General features: G+C 41.1%; 1 protein-coding gene across 13 annotated transcripts in view; it reads left to right on the top strand.

Moving 5' to 3' along the window:
• The window catches only part of MPDZ (multiple PDZ domain crumbs cell polarity complex component), a 333,366-nt gene extending 314,623 nt beyond the window's left edge, over positions 1-18,743 (top strand). For all 13 annotated transcript variants that reach the window (XM_063914044.1, XM_063914045.1, XM_063914055.1 and 10 more), the window contains 5 exons: positions 128-250; positions 5,986-6,090; positions 11,313-11,425; positions 14,167-14,290; positions 15,113-18,743. In XM_063914044.1, the coding sequence (XP_063770114.1) occupies positions 128-250; positions 5,986-6,090; positions 11,313-11,425; positions 14,167-14,290; positions 15,113-15,259 (612 nt within the window). In that variant the 3' untranslated portion in view covers positions 15,260-18,743. The remainder of the gene's footprint in view (positions 1-127; positions 251-5,985; positions 6,091-11,312; positions 11,426-14,166; positions 14,291-15,112) is intronic.
• The last annotated feature ends 232 nt before the right edge of the window (positions 18,744-18,975 follow it).

The raw sequence follows: 18,975 nt of genomic DNA, 5'->3' as shown, positions 1-18,975 counted from the left end.
ACTGCTTTATAGCCTGTCTCCTTCCTTACCTTTCCTGCCTGCAATGTATTTACATGTTATAGGTTAATAACATCCTAGACTAACTTGCATCTATTTTCACACTTTTCTTTGTATACAAACTATGCAGGGCCCTTCAGACTCACTGGGAATCAGCATAGCTGGTGGCGTTGGCAGTCCACTGGGTGATGTACCAATTTTTATCGCTATGATGCATGCAAATGGAGTTGTGGCCCTAACACAGAAACTCAGGGTATGTTTCTTTTTCTATTTTTGATCTGCCTGTAACTAATATAAATGCATGGTACCTATAACACTGCTAAACATAACATATGTACATCTTTGCTCCTGCAGGCATGTTGTCATTGTACAGCGTACTGGCTGTATGAAAAAAGCTAGATTTACTAATGCACGGTTTGTCAAAGCTTGCCAATGATCGGCCGCATTGACCGATGCAATTCAAACGGCAACAATAAGAAATGCTAAATCAGGATTATTTACTATTAATTATTATTGTCACTTGAAATCCATCCATCAAAGCCGCCAGGCTTTGTAAAATCTGCCCCCAGGTCGCTAGTATCCAGTGATGGATTGCCACACTGCTGGTGACATGGTCCATTTTCACAGGCAAGCAGAGTAGTAACGGGTATGTGCAGATATCTGGATTCCCCTGAGGGCCATACTTCAAGAACGTTAGCTTTGAAGGCTCGGTTTCACTGTTACAAGTCATGACGTGACAGATTATTAGGGATAATTAATATCAGCGGCACGAAAGTGTAATTGGTTGCTCTAGGTAACATGCAGCACATTTGCACTTGAACCTTGTTATCAAATAACCCTTAATGCTTCTATGTGCACATCTTAGCGTTACAATGCAGGCACATAGGCCCTGTGCTGCACAGAAGGTTCATTGCAGTGGAAACCTTTTGCTGGAAAAATCATTTTATCTTATGGTATTTTCTTAACTTTAGACTGTGGCAAAACAAATGGTCTGTGATATAAAATAATTGCATTTGTCTTTGTTATGTATTGCACCCACCACCACATTCAGTTATACTATTTACATGGTGTTTAATTGAGTGTACTGTAGAAGAAATGGGAATTTTAGGTCAGGAAAGCTAGTCAACAAGCCTGTAGTTTGATAGATTCACCACCAGGTGGCAGTATATGCTTCAGAGTCACCCGAGCCAGTATGATTTCACTTCATTCATATTTCCATTGTTAAAATGGCTTTGTTAAGGTGTGAATATTTTTAAATTCATTCATGTTGCCTTTAAAGTTTTACACAGAACTTTATTTTTCTCTTTTACAAGCATGTTTTTCTACTCTATTCGTGCAGCTGGTAAACGGTCTCCATCCAGAGTGGCACTAAATTGTTGTCTTGTAGTTTTATATTTTATGTATTTTACTTCAAAAATACAGCTCATTTAAATGACTTTAAAAACAAGTTCTGAAGAACAATACATGGGCAAGGGAAGCTGTGTGTGAAAAGTAATACCTGGGAAAACCCATAAAACAAAAGTCTTCTGAGACCTATTGTTATTGCATAAAGGTGAATAATAAAACATAGCCAGTATTCATGTGCCCAGAAATCTCTTTGACGTATAATTATAATATAATTTCACTGTAGAACTTACTCTGTGAACCAGCTTTAGAAATAAAAATGAATAGGGTCAATACCATTTAATAGGTACTATACTTAAAATACACATCTTTTCTGTGACATAGAAATCAAAATATGTTCAGCTTCTCTTTCCTAGCATTAAATATGCACTACCATTATCACCTCTTCAGTGTATTTATAATAATAATAATTATTATTATTATTATTATTATTATTTTATATTCTTTTTTTTTTTTTTTTGTACATTTTCATGTCCAATGTCATTGGTTTTATTGCAAACAAACAAAGTATAGGGGATCTTGCGCCTTTATAACTGCAGCTTTGTACCCACTCACAAAGAGCACCAAACCTTGACACAAGTGTTAGACAAATAAATTGAGAGGTCCACAAGCGCCGTTATTACAAGGATTACAGACAGAATATGGGCCCTCATTCCGAGTTGTTCGCTCGCTAGCTGCTTTTAGCAGCATTGCAAACGCTAGGCCGCCGCCCTCTGGGAGTGTATCTTAGCTTAGCAGAATAGCGAACGAAAGATTAGCAGAATTGCTACTAAAAATTTTCAAGCAGTTTCTGAGTAGCTCCAGACCTACTCCTAGACTGCAATCATCTCAGTCCGGTTAGTTCCTCGTTTGACGTCACAAACACGCCCTGCGTTCGGCCAGCCACTCCCCCGTTTCTCCAGCCACTCCTGCATTTTTACCTGGCACGCCTGCGTTTTTTAGCACACTCCCTGAAAACGGCCAGTTACCACCCAGAAACACCCACTTCCTGTCAATCACACTACTATCACTCGAGCGATGAAAAAACGTCGCTCGAGCTTGTGCAAATCTCCAAAGTTTCGTGTTAAATTACTGAACGCATGCGCGCTGCGTAACGTGCGCATGCGCATTTTCCACCTAATCGCTCCGTTGCGGAAAACGGCAACGAGCGAACAACTCGGAATGACCACCATGGTTTTCTTGTCTCTGTAGCCAGAGTGTGATCGCTGGGGGGAAAAGATACAAAGATACCTTTATATGAACGCATCTTTTTGATCCTTGGTGAGTCTATCCCAACTCTAATAACAAGAAAGAAAGGATGTGGAGAAGTGATCTATAATGGACTTTGTATCTCTTTCGTATATATAGGACATCCGAACTGGCTTGTAGAAACAAGAAAACCATATTCTGTCTGTAATCCTTGTAATAATGGCGCTTGTGGACCTCTCATTGATTTTATTGACCTGATGTTTCCATTTCCTATCATTCCTCTAATCTGGAATGATAACATCTTACCTGTGATGAGTGAGGCTGCACTCCCTCATTGATGACACTAGAATGTAAGGGAGTTATCATGTATAAATGTAACTGTTATAGGAAAAGGAAAAGAGTATTGCACATGTGGCGATATATGCGCTAATGAGACGCTGCTTTCTTAAACAGAAGGTATGTGCAATTCCTTAAAAAATAAATGAAGTGTAAAAATAGGATGCGCGTTCTCAAATTAGTGGGTAAGTCTCTTAGAGATGATAATTTTTATATATCAAAGCATAAAAACACAATAAAGCGCAATCAGTGTGTCTAATATTACGCTTGTTAATAAAAGTGCTAGATATTAGTGGCGGCACCAGGGTCTGTGACACCCAGAGCAGTAGATAGCCTTCGACCACATGTCAAAGGAGTGCGCAGTGGAAAAGGGACGTGGCCTATGGGGAAGAAGGCTTGACCTCATTTTTGTCATTCTGTGACAAAAAGGGGCTTGGCTCCTGGAAAGCCCCAGTTTACATCACTCCAGGGGCGTGCCCAGTGTTCCCGGAGATGCTAGTCTGCCCCTAAGACTCTGACTGCACTGCCGGCTCCTCCTCAGTGACAGAAGTCGGGCTCTGCATGATAAAGTCACAGTTCACTTTGCAGCTCCCGGCCACTGCGGAGGAGGTGTCGCACCTGGGTGCAGCCCCCTTGTGACGCCTCTCGAATTAATGTTTGTGTATATGGTGTACACACTTGAAAAGATGTAGTTTGTAAAGATGAACATATAATATGGAACAATCTCACCAGAAATTGGGGAACAAGTTTCATGATATTGCAATATCTGTAGATCGTCGTAAAAGTAATTGCCCCACAATCGACATGGACTTTGTATCAACGGTGGAACTACCAGCAGTGCAGCTGGTGCATTGCACCGAGGGCCGCAGCAATGAAGGGGCATACTGCCCGGAGCATTTTCTCAGTACTGTAATGAGTCACACTGCAGCAATCTGCGGGCCTTAAAAGTGGAGGATGCCACCATGGTCCACCCAAAGGAGGAGAGGAAGGCAGTAGGCAGTCTCTGGCCAGAAAAGAGAAGAAGGAGGTACCCTCACCTTCCCTTCCCAAAGGTAGGAATACAGTTGCTATGGGAGCCCTCCTTCTCCCCCAGCACCAACGGCACTCGGTAACGTATGGATTAGAATATTGGTGGGTCCGTCCCTGGTCTCCGGTACTCACATAAGTATTGTCTTCAGCTGTGTAGAGCGGCTGTAGATACTTGACACAGGGAGATGCTCTGCCTCCAATTGTGTAAAGCTGTGCGTTGGAATCAGAATGAATGATCCACAGTGTACATTATGGGTGGTTGTTGTCACTGGTGCTAATTGATAGACCCCTGTTGGGTGGGTCGGAACTGCAGTCAAGCGCTGGAGCCTTCAGTAGGTGAAACTTAACTGCTGGCAGGTAAATGTGTTAGGTACTTTCATCAGATACTGCACCATATGGAACTATTGTCATTCACAAGTATATTTTGAAACTGTCGTATGCCATACAGTATGTAAACAAATTGGCAATGTATGGGGTTCACCAAGCAACCAATTCTGACCAAAAAATGATTGTTACTAATATTTTACTATTAAAATGGGCACTTGCGTGATTTGCAGATCTGATCTTTGGATGGAAATCATCTGCAAATCACTTTCAAATATCTACAGTGCATAGGAATACAGTCTATACTGTAGATTTACACTAAAATGACCTACAGTCGAGAGGTCAACCACTAACATGCATTAGGGCAAAAGGGTCAAAAGGTCATCAAGGACAAAAGGTTGACATGTTAAAGGGTAGATGGTTAAAATGTCGACATGACAATTGTTGACACAAGTTGTTTTTTTTGTGGGGGGGGGGGGGTTCATACTTTACCATCCACGTGGACTATGATTGGGAATAGTAACCTGTGCCAAGTGCAGTGAGGCACCTTGCCCGAAGCCTGGCGAGCAAAGCAGTACACTAATGAGGCTTGTTTGTGGCAGAAAAGTGACAAAACACAAAAAAAAAAAAACTAAAATTGTCAACAACTATTTACATGTCGATATTTTGACCCTTTCGACCTTTTCTACTTTCTACCGATTCTATGTCGACCTTTTGACCCTGTCAACCTAATGCATGTCTACCATTAGTGGTTGACCTATTCACTGTAGACCTTTTTAGTGTAAATCTGATAATACACTCCCGGGTCCATATTGGTGAATTGTTAAATCGTGCAAAAACGCGGAGTTGGTAAAAAAAACAAAAAATTTGATTGCTGATGTATGGGCCCTATAACCCTGGATAATTTTATTAGTAAATATCTCAATTAACTGTACATTTACTGAGAGCAACAATACGCAGCTGCAGAGATTTCCCTAAGCACACCATTGAGTTCATGTATTATTATTTTTTTTACTTCAACTTGTATGTGTAAATTAATTAAACTGTATTGGTTTTGCATTTATGTGCAGGCTCTTATCAAATTATTAACTTCACTCTTAGCCGAATGAAATATCTGCCCTTTGAAGTGTTAAGTAAAAAAATACAAACTTAATTTTTGTGCATTAGTTACTTTTATTTAATAAAAATGTGAGGCCACATGTTGACACTAACAACCAGTGGCAGCATGGCAAACACATAAGGTTTTCATATACACTATATAATACTGATAGAGTTGTACTCCGTTTAGACTTGTACTAGAGTAGTGTAAACTACTGGCATACATCTGAGTCGATGGCAGTAGTACATGTGCATATTGCCAGTAATAGATGTCCAGTCTGGCAGTTTTACACACACATTATATATTTCCAGCATGCTGGTCTTGTGAAGGTTGAACATTTATATTCCAATGCTCTTTTTCATATGTCATTATTTATCGTTAAACACTGCGAGGAAGTTACTGCATGGAAAACAGGTGTTGAGTGAGTTGCCAAGCTGAATGCATATTACACTTGTTTCTTACTGTAAGAAGAGTTTTGTGAATCAAGCCTTGAGTTCTAGAACAGGATTTTGTTTTGTATCACCATAGCAACCCAATAATGTAAATGGCTCCAGCGTTGTCTTTCATCAAACTTCAACTACTACATTTTTTTCTTCTATGAACCAAAGGTTGGTGACAGGATCGTTAGTATCTGTGGGACATCAACTGAAGGAATGACTCACTCTCAGGCTGTCAGCCTCCTGAAAAATGCCACAGGCACAATCGAGCTACAGGTAACACTGCTCAGCTTTGTCTAACCCTATTCATGCAGGTCATACTAATCCACTGTCAAAATAAGTACTGCTTCCTCATCTAACAATGGCACTACATAAACCTTTGGTTTTTAAATACTGTTCCAGAAAGGAAAGGCATTTTTCAAATACTTGCTATTTTTAAGGTTAAAAGTACAAGTATTAATGGTTATATACTTTAGTTATATACACAACCAATTAGGAAAACTTTTCCCTAAGTTCCTCCCTCCCCCGAGCTCCATATAGCTGTTTTTCCCCCCCTGGAATCCTGTGTTTCTCTCACTGCCCCTGCCCCTGCCCTAAGAGTAGAACACTGTGGGTCAGATTTATTAAGCCTGAAGAAGTGATAAAGTGGAAGGTGGTAACGCACCAGCCAATCAGCTCCTAACTGTCATTTTTCAAACCCAGCTTGTAACATGGATTGGCTGGTTCATTATCACCTTCCACTTTATCACTTCTCCTGGCTTAATAAATCTGCTTCCTGAGAGTGGAAGGTCCAAACATAAGATGCAAACAAGCTTGTGATTCATCCTCTCAGTTGTACATCCCTTTTATGGTCGCTTATGGTCAAATGGTGAGCTTTATTCATTTGTCCGATATACATTAAAGGACCAGAGCTTTGAGGATAAAACTCATGTATGTGGAAACCCCCAGGTGGTCTAACTAGGGATATTGGACATCATGGATGTGAAAATTAGTGGGTCCTGATATGCGCAAATAGCGGCAGCCCACTAGAAAAATGTAAACGGAGACTCTCCCCCCAGTCCCCAATGTGGAATATGTGTGTAGATGAAATACAGTATTCTATAGGCGCCAACTATGTAATGGAAGTAATTGTATACGTTCCTTTCTGAATCTTGGAGCAAGGCAATATCAGGGTGTGGTCTTTCTTCTCCCTCCTTTACGACATTCGTCAAGCAGTTCCCATCAAAGGAAATCCTCCATGTATGCCATGCATTAAAATGACAGAGAAAATTGTATAGTGTAATACAATTTATTTAAAGGACACTCTTTTTTATCTAAAAACACAATCCCCCTCAGGAAATCCTGAATGGAGAATCCAAAACAATTACCAGCTAAAAATATGTAATGCACACATAAAATACTAAAATCAAAATGTCCTCCTCCCTAGAGCAATACTCAGAGTTCTGGAAACAACTTTGGCGATGGTGTGGTTTGCTTAATTACCAGAAATCCCTGGAGACCAGACAGAAGATGGAAAACCAATTTGCGACCCGGACCCGCTCGCTGGACCTCTGACTCCTCCTGGCAAAGTGCAGACCCTCCTTCGCCGCTGTTGTGCCCCACCAATGCGTTTCAACCCTTCACGTGGGTCTTTTTCAAGGTGCTGAGTCTGACTCAGCACCTTGAAAAAGACCCACGTGAAGGGTTGAAACGCGTTGGTGGGGCACAACAGCGGCGACGGAGGGTCTGCACTTTGCCAGGAGGAGTCAGAGGTCCAGCGAGCGGGTCCGGGTCGCAAATTGGTTTTCCATCTTCTGTCTGGTCTCCAGGGATTTCTGGTAATTAAGCAAACCACACCATCGCCAAAGTTGTTTCCAGAACTCTGAGTATTGCTCTAGGGAGGAGGACATTTTGATTTTAGTATTTTATGTGTGCATTACATATTTTTAGCTGGTAATTGTTTTGGATTCTCCATTCAGGATTTCCTGAGGGGGATTGTGTTTTTAGATAAAAAAGAGTGTCCTTTAAATAAATTGTATTACACTATACAATTTTCTGTGTCATTTTAATACATGGCATATATGGAGGATTTCCTTTGATGGGAACTGCTTGACGAATGTCGTAAAGGAGGGAGAAGAAAGACCACACACCCAAATATTGGACATCATATTTTCTTAGGTTGGTATTGCAGTTTTACATATTGGTAATGACCACAGATAAAAAGTAGAGATGAGCGGGTTCGGTTTCTCTGAATCCGAACCCGCCAGAACTTCATGTTTTTTTTCACGGGTCCGAGCGACTCGGATCTTCCCGCCTTGCTCGGTTAACCCGAGCGCGCCCGAACGTCATCATGACGCTGTCGGATTCTCGCGAGGCTCGGATTCTATCGCGAGACTCGGATTCTATATAAGGAGCCGCGCGTCGCCGCCATTTTCACACGTGCATTGAGATTGATAGGGAGAGGACGTGGCTGGCGTCCTCTCCGTTTAGACACTTGATTTACTAATTTTGGGGAGCATTAGGAGTACTCAGTAGTGTACAGTGCAGAGTTTTGCTGATAGTGACCAGTGACTGACCACCACTTTTATTTATAATCCGTTCTCTGCCTGAAAAAAGCGATACACAGCACACAGTGACTCAGTCACATACCATATCTGTGTGCACTGCTCAGGCTCAGGCCAGTGTGCTCCATCATCTATTATCTATATATAATATTATATATATCTGTCTGACTGCTCAGCTCACACAGCTTATAATTGTGGGGGAGACTGGGGAGCACTACTGCAGTGCCAGTTAATAGCAGGAGCCAGGAGTACATAATATATTATATAGTGAGTGACCACCAGACACACAGTGCAGTTTATTTAATATATCCGTTCTCTGCCTGAAAAAAGCGATACACACAGTGACTCAGTCAGTCACATACCATATCTGTGTGCACTGCTCAGGCTCAGGCCAGTGTGCTGCATCATCTATATATATTATATATCTGTCTGACTGCTCAGCTCACACAGCTTATAATTGTGGGGGAGACTGGGGAGCACTACTGCAGTGCCAGTTATAGGTTATAGCAGGAGCCAGGAGTACATAATATTATATTAAAATTAAACAGTGCACACTTTTGCTGCAGGAGTGCCACTGCCAGTGTGACTAGTGACCAGTGACCTGACCACCAGTATATAATATTAGTAGTATACTATCTCTTTATCAACCAGTCTATATTAGCAGCAGACACAGTACAGTGCGGTAGTTCACGGCTGTGGCTACCTCTGTGTCGGCACTCGGCAGCCCGTCCATAATTGTATATACCACCTAACCGTGGTTTTTTTTTCTTTCTTTATACATACATACTAGTTACGAGTATACTATCTCTTTATCAACCAGTCTATATATTAGCAGCAGACACAGTACAGTGCGGTAGTTCACGGCTGTGGCTACCTCTGTGTCGGCACTCGGCAGCCCGTCCATAATTGTATATACCACCTAACCGTGGTTTTTTTTTCTTTCTTTATACATACATACTAGTTACGAGTATACTATCTCTTTATCAACCAGTCTATATATTAGCAGCAGACACAGTACAGTGCGGTAGTTCACGGCTGTGGCTACCTCTGTGTCGGCACTCGGCAGCCCGTCCATAATTGTATATACCACCTAACCGTGGTTTTTTTTTCTTTCTTTATACATACATACTAGTTACGAGTATACTATCTCTTTATCAACCAGTCTATATATTAGCAGCAGACACAGTACAGTGCGGTAGTTCACGGCTGTGGCTACCTCTGTGTCGGCACTCGGCAGCCCGTCCATAATTGTATATACCACCTAACCGTGGTTTTTTTTTCTTTCTTTATACATACATACTAGTTACGAGTATACTATCTCTTTATCAACCAGTCTATATATTAGCAGCAGACAGAGTGTTTAGTGCCGCCGCTCACCTTGTCAACAATCGGCGTACGAGGTTACATCCAGAAAATGTGGAGAAGATGATGTTCATTAAAATGAATTATAATCAATTCCTCCGCGGAGACATTGACCAGCAGCAATTGCCTCCACAAAGTACACAGGGAGCTGAGATGGTGGATTCCAGTGGGGACGAATTGATAATCTGTGAGGAGGGGGATGTACACGGTGATATATCGGAGGGTGAAGATGAGGTGGACATCTTGCCTCTGTAGAGCCAGTTTGTGCAAGGAGAGATTAATTGCTTCTTTTTTGGGGGGGGTCCAAACCAACCCGTCATCTCAGTCACAGTCGTGTGGCAGACCCTGTCACTGAAATGATGGGTTGGTTAAAGTGTGCATGTCCTGTTTTGTTTATACAACATAAGGGTGGGTGGGAGGGCCCAAGGACAATTCCATCTTGCACCTCTTTTTTCTTTTCTTTTTCTTTGCATCATGTGCTGATTGGGGAGGGTTTTTTGGAAGGGACATCCTGCGTGACACTGCAGTGCCACTCCTAGATGGGCCCGGTGTTTGTGTCGGCCACTAGGGTCGCTAATCTTACTCACACAGTCAGCTACCTCATTGCGCCTCTTTTTTTCTTTGCGTCATGTGCTGTTTGGGGAGGGTTTTTTGGAAGGGACATCCTGCGTGACACTGCAGTGCCACTCCTAGATGGGCCCGGTGTTTGTGTCGGCCACTAGGGTCGCTAATCTTACTCACACAGTCAGCTACCTCATTGCGCCTCTTTTTTTCTTTGCGTCATGTGCTGTTTGGGGAGGGTTTTTTGGAAGGGCCATCCTGCGTGACACTGCAGTGCCACTCCTAGATGGGCCCGGTGTTTGTGTCGGCCACTAGGGTCGCTAATCTTACTCACACAGCTACCTCATTGCGCCTCTTTTTTTCTTTGCGTCATGTGCTGTTTGGGGAGGGTTTTTTGGAAGGGCCATCCTGCGTGACACTGCAGTGCCACTCCTAGATGGGCCCGGTGTTTGTGTCGGCCACTAGGGTCGCTAATCTTACTCACACAGCTACCTCATTGCGCCTCTTTTTTTCTTTGCGTCATGTGCTGTTTGGGGAGGGTTTTTTGGAAGGGACATCCTGCGTGACACTGCAGTGCCACTCCTAGATGGGCCCGGTGTTTGTGTCGGCCACTAGGGTCGCTTATCTTACTCACACAGCGACCTCGGTGCAAATTTTAGGACTAAAAATAATATTGTGAGGTGTGAGGTATTCAGAATAGACTGAAAATGAGTGTAAATTATGGTTTTTGAGGTTAATAATACTTTGGGATCAAAATGACCCCCAAATTCTATGATTTAAGCTGTTTTTTAGTGTTTTTGGAAAAAACCACCCGAATCCAAAACACACCCGAATCCGACAAAAAAAATTCGGTGAGGTTTTGCCAAAACGCGTTCGAACCCAAAACGCGGCCGCGGAACCGAACCCAAAACCAAAACACAAAACCCGAAAAATTTCAGGCGCTCATCTCTAATAAAAAGTGGAAATTGTAAAAAATAAGTGTGCTGCCATTGTAAGAGCCAAACACACAAAGCTATTTTTATGTGTTTTCAGGTAGTAGCTGGCGGGGATGTGAGTGTGGTCACAGGTCAACAGCAAGAACATTTAGGCTCGGCAGTCAGCTTTTCAGGACTCGCCTCAAGCAGCATATTGCAGGATGATTTGGGGTATGTATTATTGCTCATATATTAATACTATGAAAACACAACTTCAGCTGTTTAACACCTTTACATGTACTCTGCTGCTTTAACATGAATCAGTCACACAAATCCCTGCCCTGTTGGAGCTTACCTCACACATTGGGGTCCATTTTGTCAGGGGAGAAAAAGTAATTTCAGGTGGCTCCTGTGGAAGGATCCCTGCTCAGCCACCTGCAGCATGTGGGCAGCTGTGCAATAGAGTTGGCCAAAAGCCAAGGCACTATGTTAGTGCAACCACGGGTGAGCTCCACTGTTCCTCCATCTCACATGCCATACAGAGGATAGAGCAATTTAGAGAAGCATCTAAAAGAGGCAAAAACTTTCCCATTGTCTCTCCTCCAAACCTGGGCCTGGCCACAAATTCCGAGACATGTTGAGGAGGAGGAAGAAATCAGGACAGCTGCAGCAGAAATGCAGACGCAGTCCAGATGGCTTTTCAGCATATGGATCTCTGGCATTATCTATTGCAGCCAGTGTCGGACTGGAGCATGAAGGGCCCACCGGGAAAATGCAGTGGTAGGGGCCCATTCTTAGAGCTTGTCTAACCATTAGTGCATGGTCTGGGCTCCTTGATAAATATTACATTTGGTAAATACTGCTAGTGCACACATGATAATGTACCAGATTAATAACAATAATGCACTGTAGAAAATACACCATAGTCCTGTGCAGTATAATGTAACATATGCATAATGTATAATTGAGAGGGTGGTCCCCAGGCAGTGAGGTCCACCGGTGGTTTCCCCTGTACCCCTATGGGCCAGTCCAAGCCTGATTGCAGCAGTGATTGAGCCCTGCCAGAGGCCATCCCATGGTGGGAGTGTACTGACATAAGTGTCAGAGAGATGCTGATGAAAGTAGATTGAAGAATGAAAACTAACAACCTTAATAATAAATAGACAGCCAAAATATTAACTCCCAGCTCTGGCAGACACTTTAAAAAAGCTAATTTTCTGGCAGGCTTCTGGGGTGTAGAGGGGAGGCGTTTACACTTTTGGAGGTACATTTAAAAGTGCCCTGGTACCAGATAATGGGGTATATGCAATTGAGGTCGAATTGCCGCAAATGTCGAAAAACGGGGCCTTTTCGACACAAAAAAAAATTCGACAATGCAATACAGTACTTTTCGACAAAAAAACGGACGTTTCAGATCCGACTTTTTGAAATTCAACAGTTGTCAAATTCGACATGTCTGCAATGGTAAAAATGCAGCTTTTCGACAAAAATATATTCAATTGAAGTGCTTGCAGGGGAGGCTTGCTGGGACTTGTAGTTCTGCTGCAAAAAACAATATTCTTTTATTTGACACAAGGCTGTCAGCCCCCCATCCGCAGCCCTTGGATGGGGGGGGGACAGCCTCGGGCTTCACCCCTGGCCCTTGGGTGGCTGGAGGGGGGGGGACCCCTTGATTTAAGGGGTCCCCACTCCTCCAGGGTACCCCGGCCAGGGGTGACTAGTTGGGGATTTAATGCCACAGCCGCAGGGACCAGTATAAAAGTGTGCCCCGGCTGTGGCATTATCTCTCCAGCTAGTGGAGCCCGGTGCTGGTGTTAAAAATACGGGGTACCCCTACGTCTTTTGTCCCCCGTATTTTTTGCACCAGGACCAGACGCAGAGCCCGGTGCTGGTTCTAAAAATACGGGAAATCCCCTTTCAATTTCCCCCCCGTATTTTTACAACCAGGACCGGCTCAAAGAGCCCGAGGCTGGTTAGTCTTAGGAGGGGGGACCCCACGCATTTTTTTTCGGGTTTTTTAAACATTTTTGTGCCGTCCAAAAAGTCGAATCCAGGACACACATATCCGTCAATTGGTCCGTTTGGGATTCGACTGTCGAATTGTGTTGAATTTAAAAACATTTACAATTGCATATACCCCAATGAATTCAGTACCAATTTGTTTCTGTGTATCCCAAGTGGATGAAAAAGAGAAAATCAATCTGCAGAACAGAAACAGTGACTGTAACGGAGTATAAAGATCTCACGCAGCCAGTAACAGCCAAATCACATCTGAACTTCTGTAAAACCTGTGCAGTTAAGCTGTTTCTAGTAAACACATTTAAAATAGGTTTTGTTTTGAATGTTGCAAGAATATACTCGTACTTTATTTGTTCAGTTGTTACCACACAGCTTACTGTGTACAGATATGTCCATATACACCTATACTCAAACTGCGCTTAATAGCCCCATTTGGCACGCCATGGACTTTGTGACTAAGCCACAGCATGCAGCCCACCACATACTTTTGTATAATATATGCATCTTATTCGCATTACTAATGCAACAAAAGTACAATACACGGTTACCGTAGACACTGCCGCTGGCATTGCATGCAGGTGCTGGGTGTGACTTGGACAACAGGCTGGGTAACCTAGGTAAAAAGGCAAAAAGACTGCGGCCTGATATAGTGTGAGCCGTGCCACGTATCATTCCGCTTAATCAGCAACTTTATATCCATTCCTTTGTGACAAGATTACTAATCTTAAATGCCCAGGACAATATATGAAACACTATTTCAGAATAAATGATGAATGTCTGGGAATCGCTGCACATGGAGGAGTATCTAAATCATGCCATGTATCGTGGGACATAGGGCACAATGAGGATAGGTGTACGAGGACACATCTATAGAAATAATGGTTAGTTAAATAACATGTATACTCTTGTGGCACCATATAGATTCTAAGTACAGTATGTATGTTTAATGTTAGACCACCTCAGTACAAGACAATCGTTCTTGAGAGAGGACCAGATGGACTTGGCTTCAGTATTGTTGGGGGCTATGGCAGTCCGCATGGTGACCTACCCATCTATGTGAAAACTGTATTTACTAAGGTAAATATTTTTCTGTTTCATTAATCCTTCCATCCTCCAGCATTATTCTATTATAATGTACATTGTGGATTGTTTTTCTTGTTCTTCAAGTATTCTGCTCTAGTGTATTTACATCCATATTAGAACCTTCCCCTACTTGAAGCAGCTCAGATACACAGTCTGATTCAGAGATGGACGCAGAACATCTTGCTGCTGCATCATTGGACTCAGCAGCGATGTGTAAAAATGCTAATGCCGCAGGAGGCTCCTGTAGGAAAAAGATGCATTCTGCCATCATCTACGATCCAAGTGCTGCATCCGAAGATACAGCATCGGATCACCATCGTGACCATTGAGATGTTGGCAACATTGCTTATCTGAATAAGCTGAAGCTTACTCTGACTGACCGCTGAAACTGCTCAGCCGGGGCCAAAAAATCTGCATCCGAAAGCAACGACCCCTGCCTCAGCACTCCCAAAACTAGGGGTGAACTCCCCATGTTTTCAGAATCACTGGTCAGCACCACCCACCTCCTGTCCCCATTCACCAGCAACCTGTCAGTCAGGCTGCCACTTAGGGGGCACTGCGTGCAGTTATGCAGGGCCCATTCTACACATGCACTGAATGGGTCCAATGCAGGGTGCAGTCCACCCACCATCTTAGATGAACGCAAACCATCAGGTTAGTGTACATTGTTAAGAGGCTCATAATGCATTGACTAGATATGGTGTATGGGCAGCTGTACCTGGTGTATGTTAATATTTAGCTTCAAATTGTCATTGAAGTTAGCCAGGCTGAGCATTGTCTACATTAGGTATAATATCTGCCAATACTATGTTGCAGGGGGCAGCATCAGAAGATGGCCGCTTAAACAGAGGAGACCAGATTATTGCGGTGAATGGGCAGAGTTTGGAAGGTGTGACTCATGAAGAAGCTGTTGCCATTCTGAAGAGAACAAAAGGAACAGTTACCCTTACAGTGCTTTCCTGACCGCCTGGCTTAGATTCTCCACCCTTTTAGGGTCCATTTGTAAAGAAGATTTATGTCACCAGCTTTTTCCCCTGTGAAAGTACATAAACCAGTGAGACTCGCATTATGGGTCAGCTGTGTGTCAGGTAGCATTTTCTCTTGTCTGAAAGAATGTTTACCTAGCTGCTGTCATTTAACACACACACTGATTTACACTGTAGAGGCAGAAGAAGACGTTAAAGCTTATTTAGATCACTGTAGATTTGTGTGCTCTCCTGAGTGATTATTGTAGTCCGTATTCCAAGTGTGCTTTCTTTAGCCACAAAGGAAGTGTTTCAGTATTGTAGGTCTACATTTAGTGCAAATGTGTGAAGAACATGAAACTTGGCAACAAAAGAGGTCAAGAAAACATCAGCTTGTTAAACACAAATATTTTGTAGGTCACTTCTTTTTTTTTATTGTTGCTGTATTTTTATTACACTTACATTGTATCATTGCTTTGCTGCTATTGCCTATGAACAAATGAAGGTTTTGTGGTTTGTTTGTTTTAGTTTGGTCTGTTTTGATTGATACACTGGACAGAAGTTAGAAATCTATTGTAGAGAAGACCAAAAATACATTTCTATCGCATATTGCACTATAATATGATTTTGTATAGTTACTAAAGGGGCACATATTGCTGTTTGTTCAGCAGCACATGAGTTTGCGTTATTAGATTATGCAAATTACTATACTTTGGTAATCAAAAATATTGCGTAGAGAGGTAAACAGTAAGAATTGCTTCTTTCGAGCTGGCAAACAATTTGATTGTAAATCCCAGTATATTTAAGTTACAGTACATTTTGCTTTCAGAACTGATTACTCATCTCTAGAAAGAAGTGATTACCTTATGTAACACCAGTTTTTAAACGTGTTTTTTTAATGGCTTCTCCTTAGTCGCCTGATGTGCTGACATTTGTAAAAACCTGGAAGCAGACACAAGCAGGGCCAACCTCTTCTTTGAGACTGATGCTGCAGCACAGTGGGAATTGCTAAGCAGTCAGCAGTTTTACAGACCTTGCAAACACATTATAGAAAGACAGCTACCAACACTTTAAATCTTTATGACTTTTTTTTCCCCACTGTGAAATATTTTGTAGCATTGAGTATAATGCTCTAATGAAAGTCTATTTTCTATCTACATTTCATAATACGGAGAAACCTAAGAAACAAACAGAAGTCCTAATGTTGAGTACCGTGAAGGTTTGGAAAATACAGTAGTGTTTGACATATTGTATTGTTCGATTTCCAAGGGTAAATTGAAAAAAAAAAATAATGTAAAGAAAATTAAAAAAAAACATACAATATTAAAACATCTTGTTGAGAACAGTAATCAGTACCACTGGTTCTTAACACCTACAGACAACACTTGGAACAATTCTGAATTGTAATATTGGAACGCTGGTATCATTAGTCAGCAGTGTCAGATTTCTCTGGGGAACAATCACAAGCTTTGTTTGTACTGTACGATAAGGAATGTCAAGGATTTATAGATATCTTACAGGAAAAGCAGGACTGAATGTCACAGAATGTGGACTTTACAGCGACAATGACTTCACATTGACAATACATTATTTGTTTAAAAACATAGAGACAATATTATTCAGTAGATAAAACAGTTTATATTCTAGTTTGTAAAAGTCGTTCAAAGTTTCTTTTAGGTGTTTGCCATAAGCTGTCAAAGGATCTGTGTCCATTTGTGAAATTTGACTTTCAATATGTTTTTAAAGGTGGAGTCAATAACAGCTTCTCTAAATGTAAGGTATAAGTAACACCTTGTGCATTAATGAATGATATTGGTTTTAAAGTCTTTTGATTCCGTAAATATGAAGCAGTTTGCGGATTACTCATGTACGCTAGCAAGCTGTGAATTCATGTACACTAACAAGCTGTGAACACAACCGTAGAACAGACTGGTTAGAAGTTATATACCTGAAAGGTGAAGATTACCTGCTTAATTTCCTTTAACTACACAGCAGAAAGTAAATGTACCTTTTTTCTTAAATGGCTGTTCTTAAAACACTGCTCCATAATATCAGTTGATAAAAAAAAAAATAATAAACAATCATTTTATCTTGTTTCTTAACCAAATCAATTTTGAAAACTGAAAACACACAATATCACTACTAGTTGATAATACAATAATGAGAGTGAAATTCTCAGTAACATGAAGAAGCTGCTGCTATCATTATGGGCTAATCCTCATTAAATGCTATTTGCCTGGTTACGTTATTACTGTATACTGGGGAGAATGTCAGGTGCGTTCAGCATTGATAGTACTAATAACAGCACCTAAAAGCAAAGTCTCTGAAAATATTGCTTCTTTTTAAGTATTTATCTGTTTGTTATATTATTCATGATTTGGTATAATGTTTTCAGGTTCTGTTCGTATAACCTTAGTTATGCTAACAATGAAAATGTCTCTTAACATTCGAGCATATTTTTTAAAAGAGAATGTTTTATATGAAACAATGCACTTAAGCTTAGTGCTTCCATAACAAGAGTCCTCTAGATTTTCAAGTTCAAACTAAAGGAATTTTGAGAGACTGATTGAATTATATTTTGAAGTGTATCTTAGTATTTTTGTTCTTACTGGAAAGCTAGATTGAAAAAAGTGTGAAGTATATACTGTACAGTAATATCAGAATACTGTATGGAGAAATGGACACTTTGTAGAACCATACTGTTTGTACATTTAACATCTATTAAGGGATGATGAAGTGTTTGCACTGCTTTGTGTTATGTCATTCCCATGCAGTCTCTTAAAATTCCTGCTGTGAAATCTCACCACTACAGACTAAACGATCTTGAAGTTTTAAAGTTTTGCAAGGTTTATTTCATTAAGAATAAATTGCTTTATTACATATTTTATCATAATTGTAATCATGATTGTTTCTGCTTTTAGTGCAAATTACCCATCACTAAGTGTTCCTAAATATTGATATCAACTTAGTAAAACCGTTTTTTACTATTTATAACAAATGACCGCGCTACAGTAAAGAAGTGTTTGCAATACATGTATGTTAAAAAAAGGTGTATTGTATGTGAATGTTGCCATTTTATTTTGGCTTATTATCAGCAGTATTTCAGTTGCATATTGCATTATAATTATTATCACAGTGATTTAAACTACTCTATGAATTATTTTTTTGGTCTGCACGAACAGTGTTATATCCATACAGTCCTATATTTTGATATTCTTCAGTAATATAAATTGACTTAATCATAACAATTGTTATTTTCTGCTTTATTTCGTTTGAAGACGTTGGTTTGTTTGGTCTTGTGGCCTGTTACTTTTCTGTATGTGCTGTATAACATTACACTCCTGCATTAGGTATTGTCACTTTAAGCTTTTGTAGAAAAGACAAATCAGTGTACATATATTTTCATACTGTTGTCAAGTTAAAAATTAAGACCACTGTTTGCATTATTTAGATGATAACAATAAAGATATACTTAGATTTTATGTATTTGTAATTTCTTGCTCATTATCTTTACACAGGTAGTCAGGTGTTAACACAGATTGGTTTGGAATAGTTGTGGGCATAATGTGCAGCCCCTAGAAGCACATTATGGGCAGTGATTTAGCATGGTGTGGGCTTCCTGCCAGAGGCTCTTATTGTGCTAATCACACCCTGGACTTACAGTCCAACAGAGGGAGAAGTTTTCTCCCCTGAGACTACATCCCTACAGTGGGA

This window comes from Pseudophryne corroboree, chromosome 1 (assembly GCF_028390025.1).
Source record: "Pseudophryne corroboree isolate aPseCor3 chromosome 1, aPseCor3.hap2, whole genome shotgun sequence".
NCBI classification, from domain to species: Eukaryota; Metazoa; Chordata; class Amphibia; order Anura; family Myobatrachidae; genus Pseudophryne; species Pseudophryne corroboree.
Note: the sequence above shows the minus strand (reverse complement) of the source record. Positions and strands in the feature narration are given on the sequence as shown.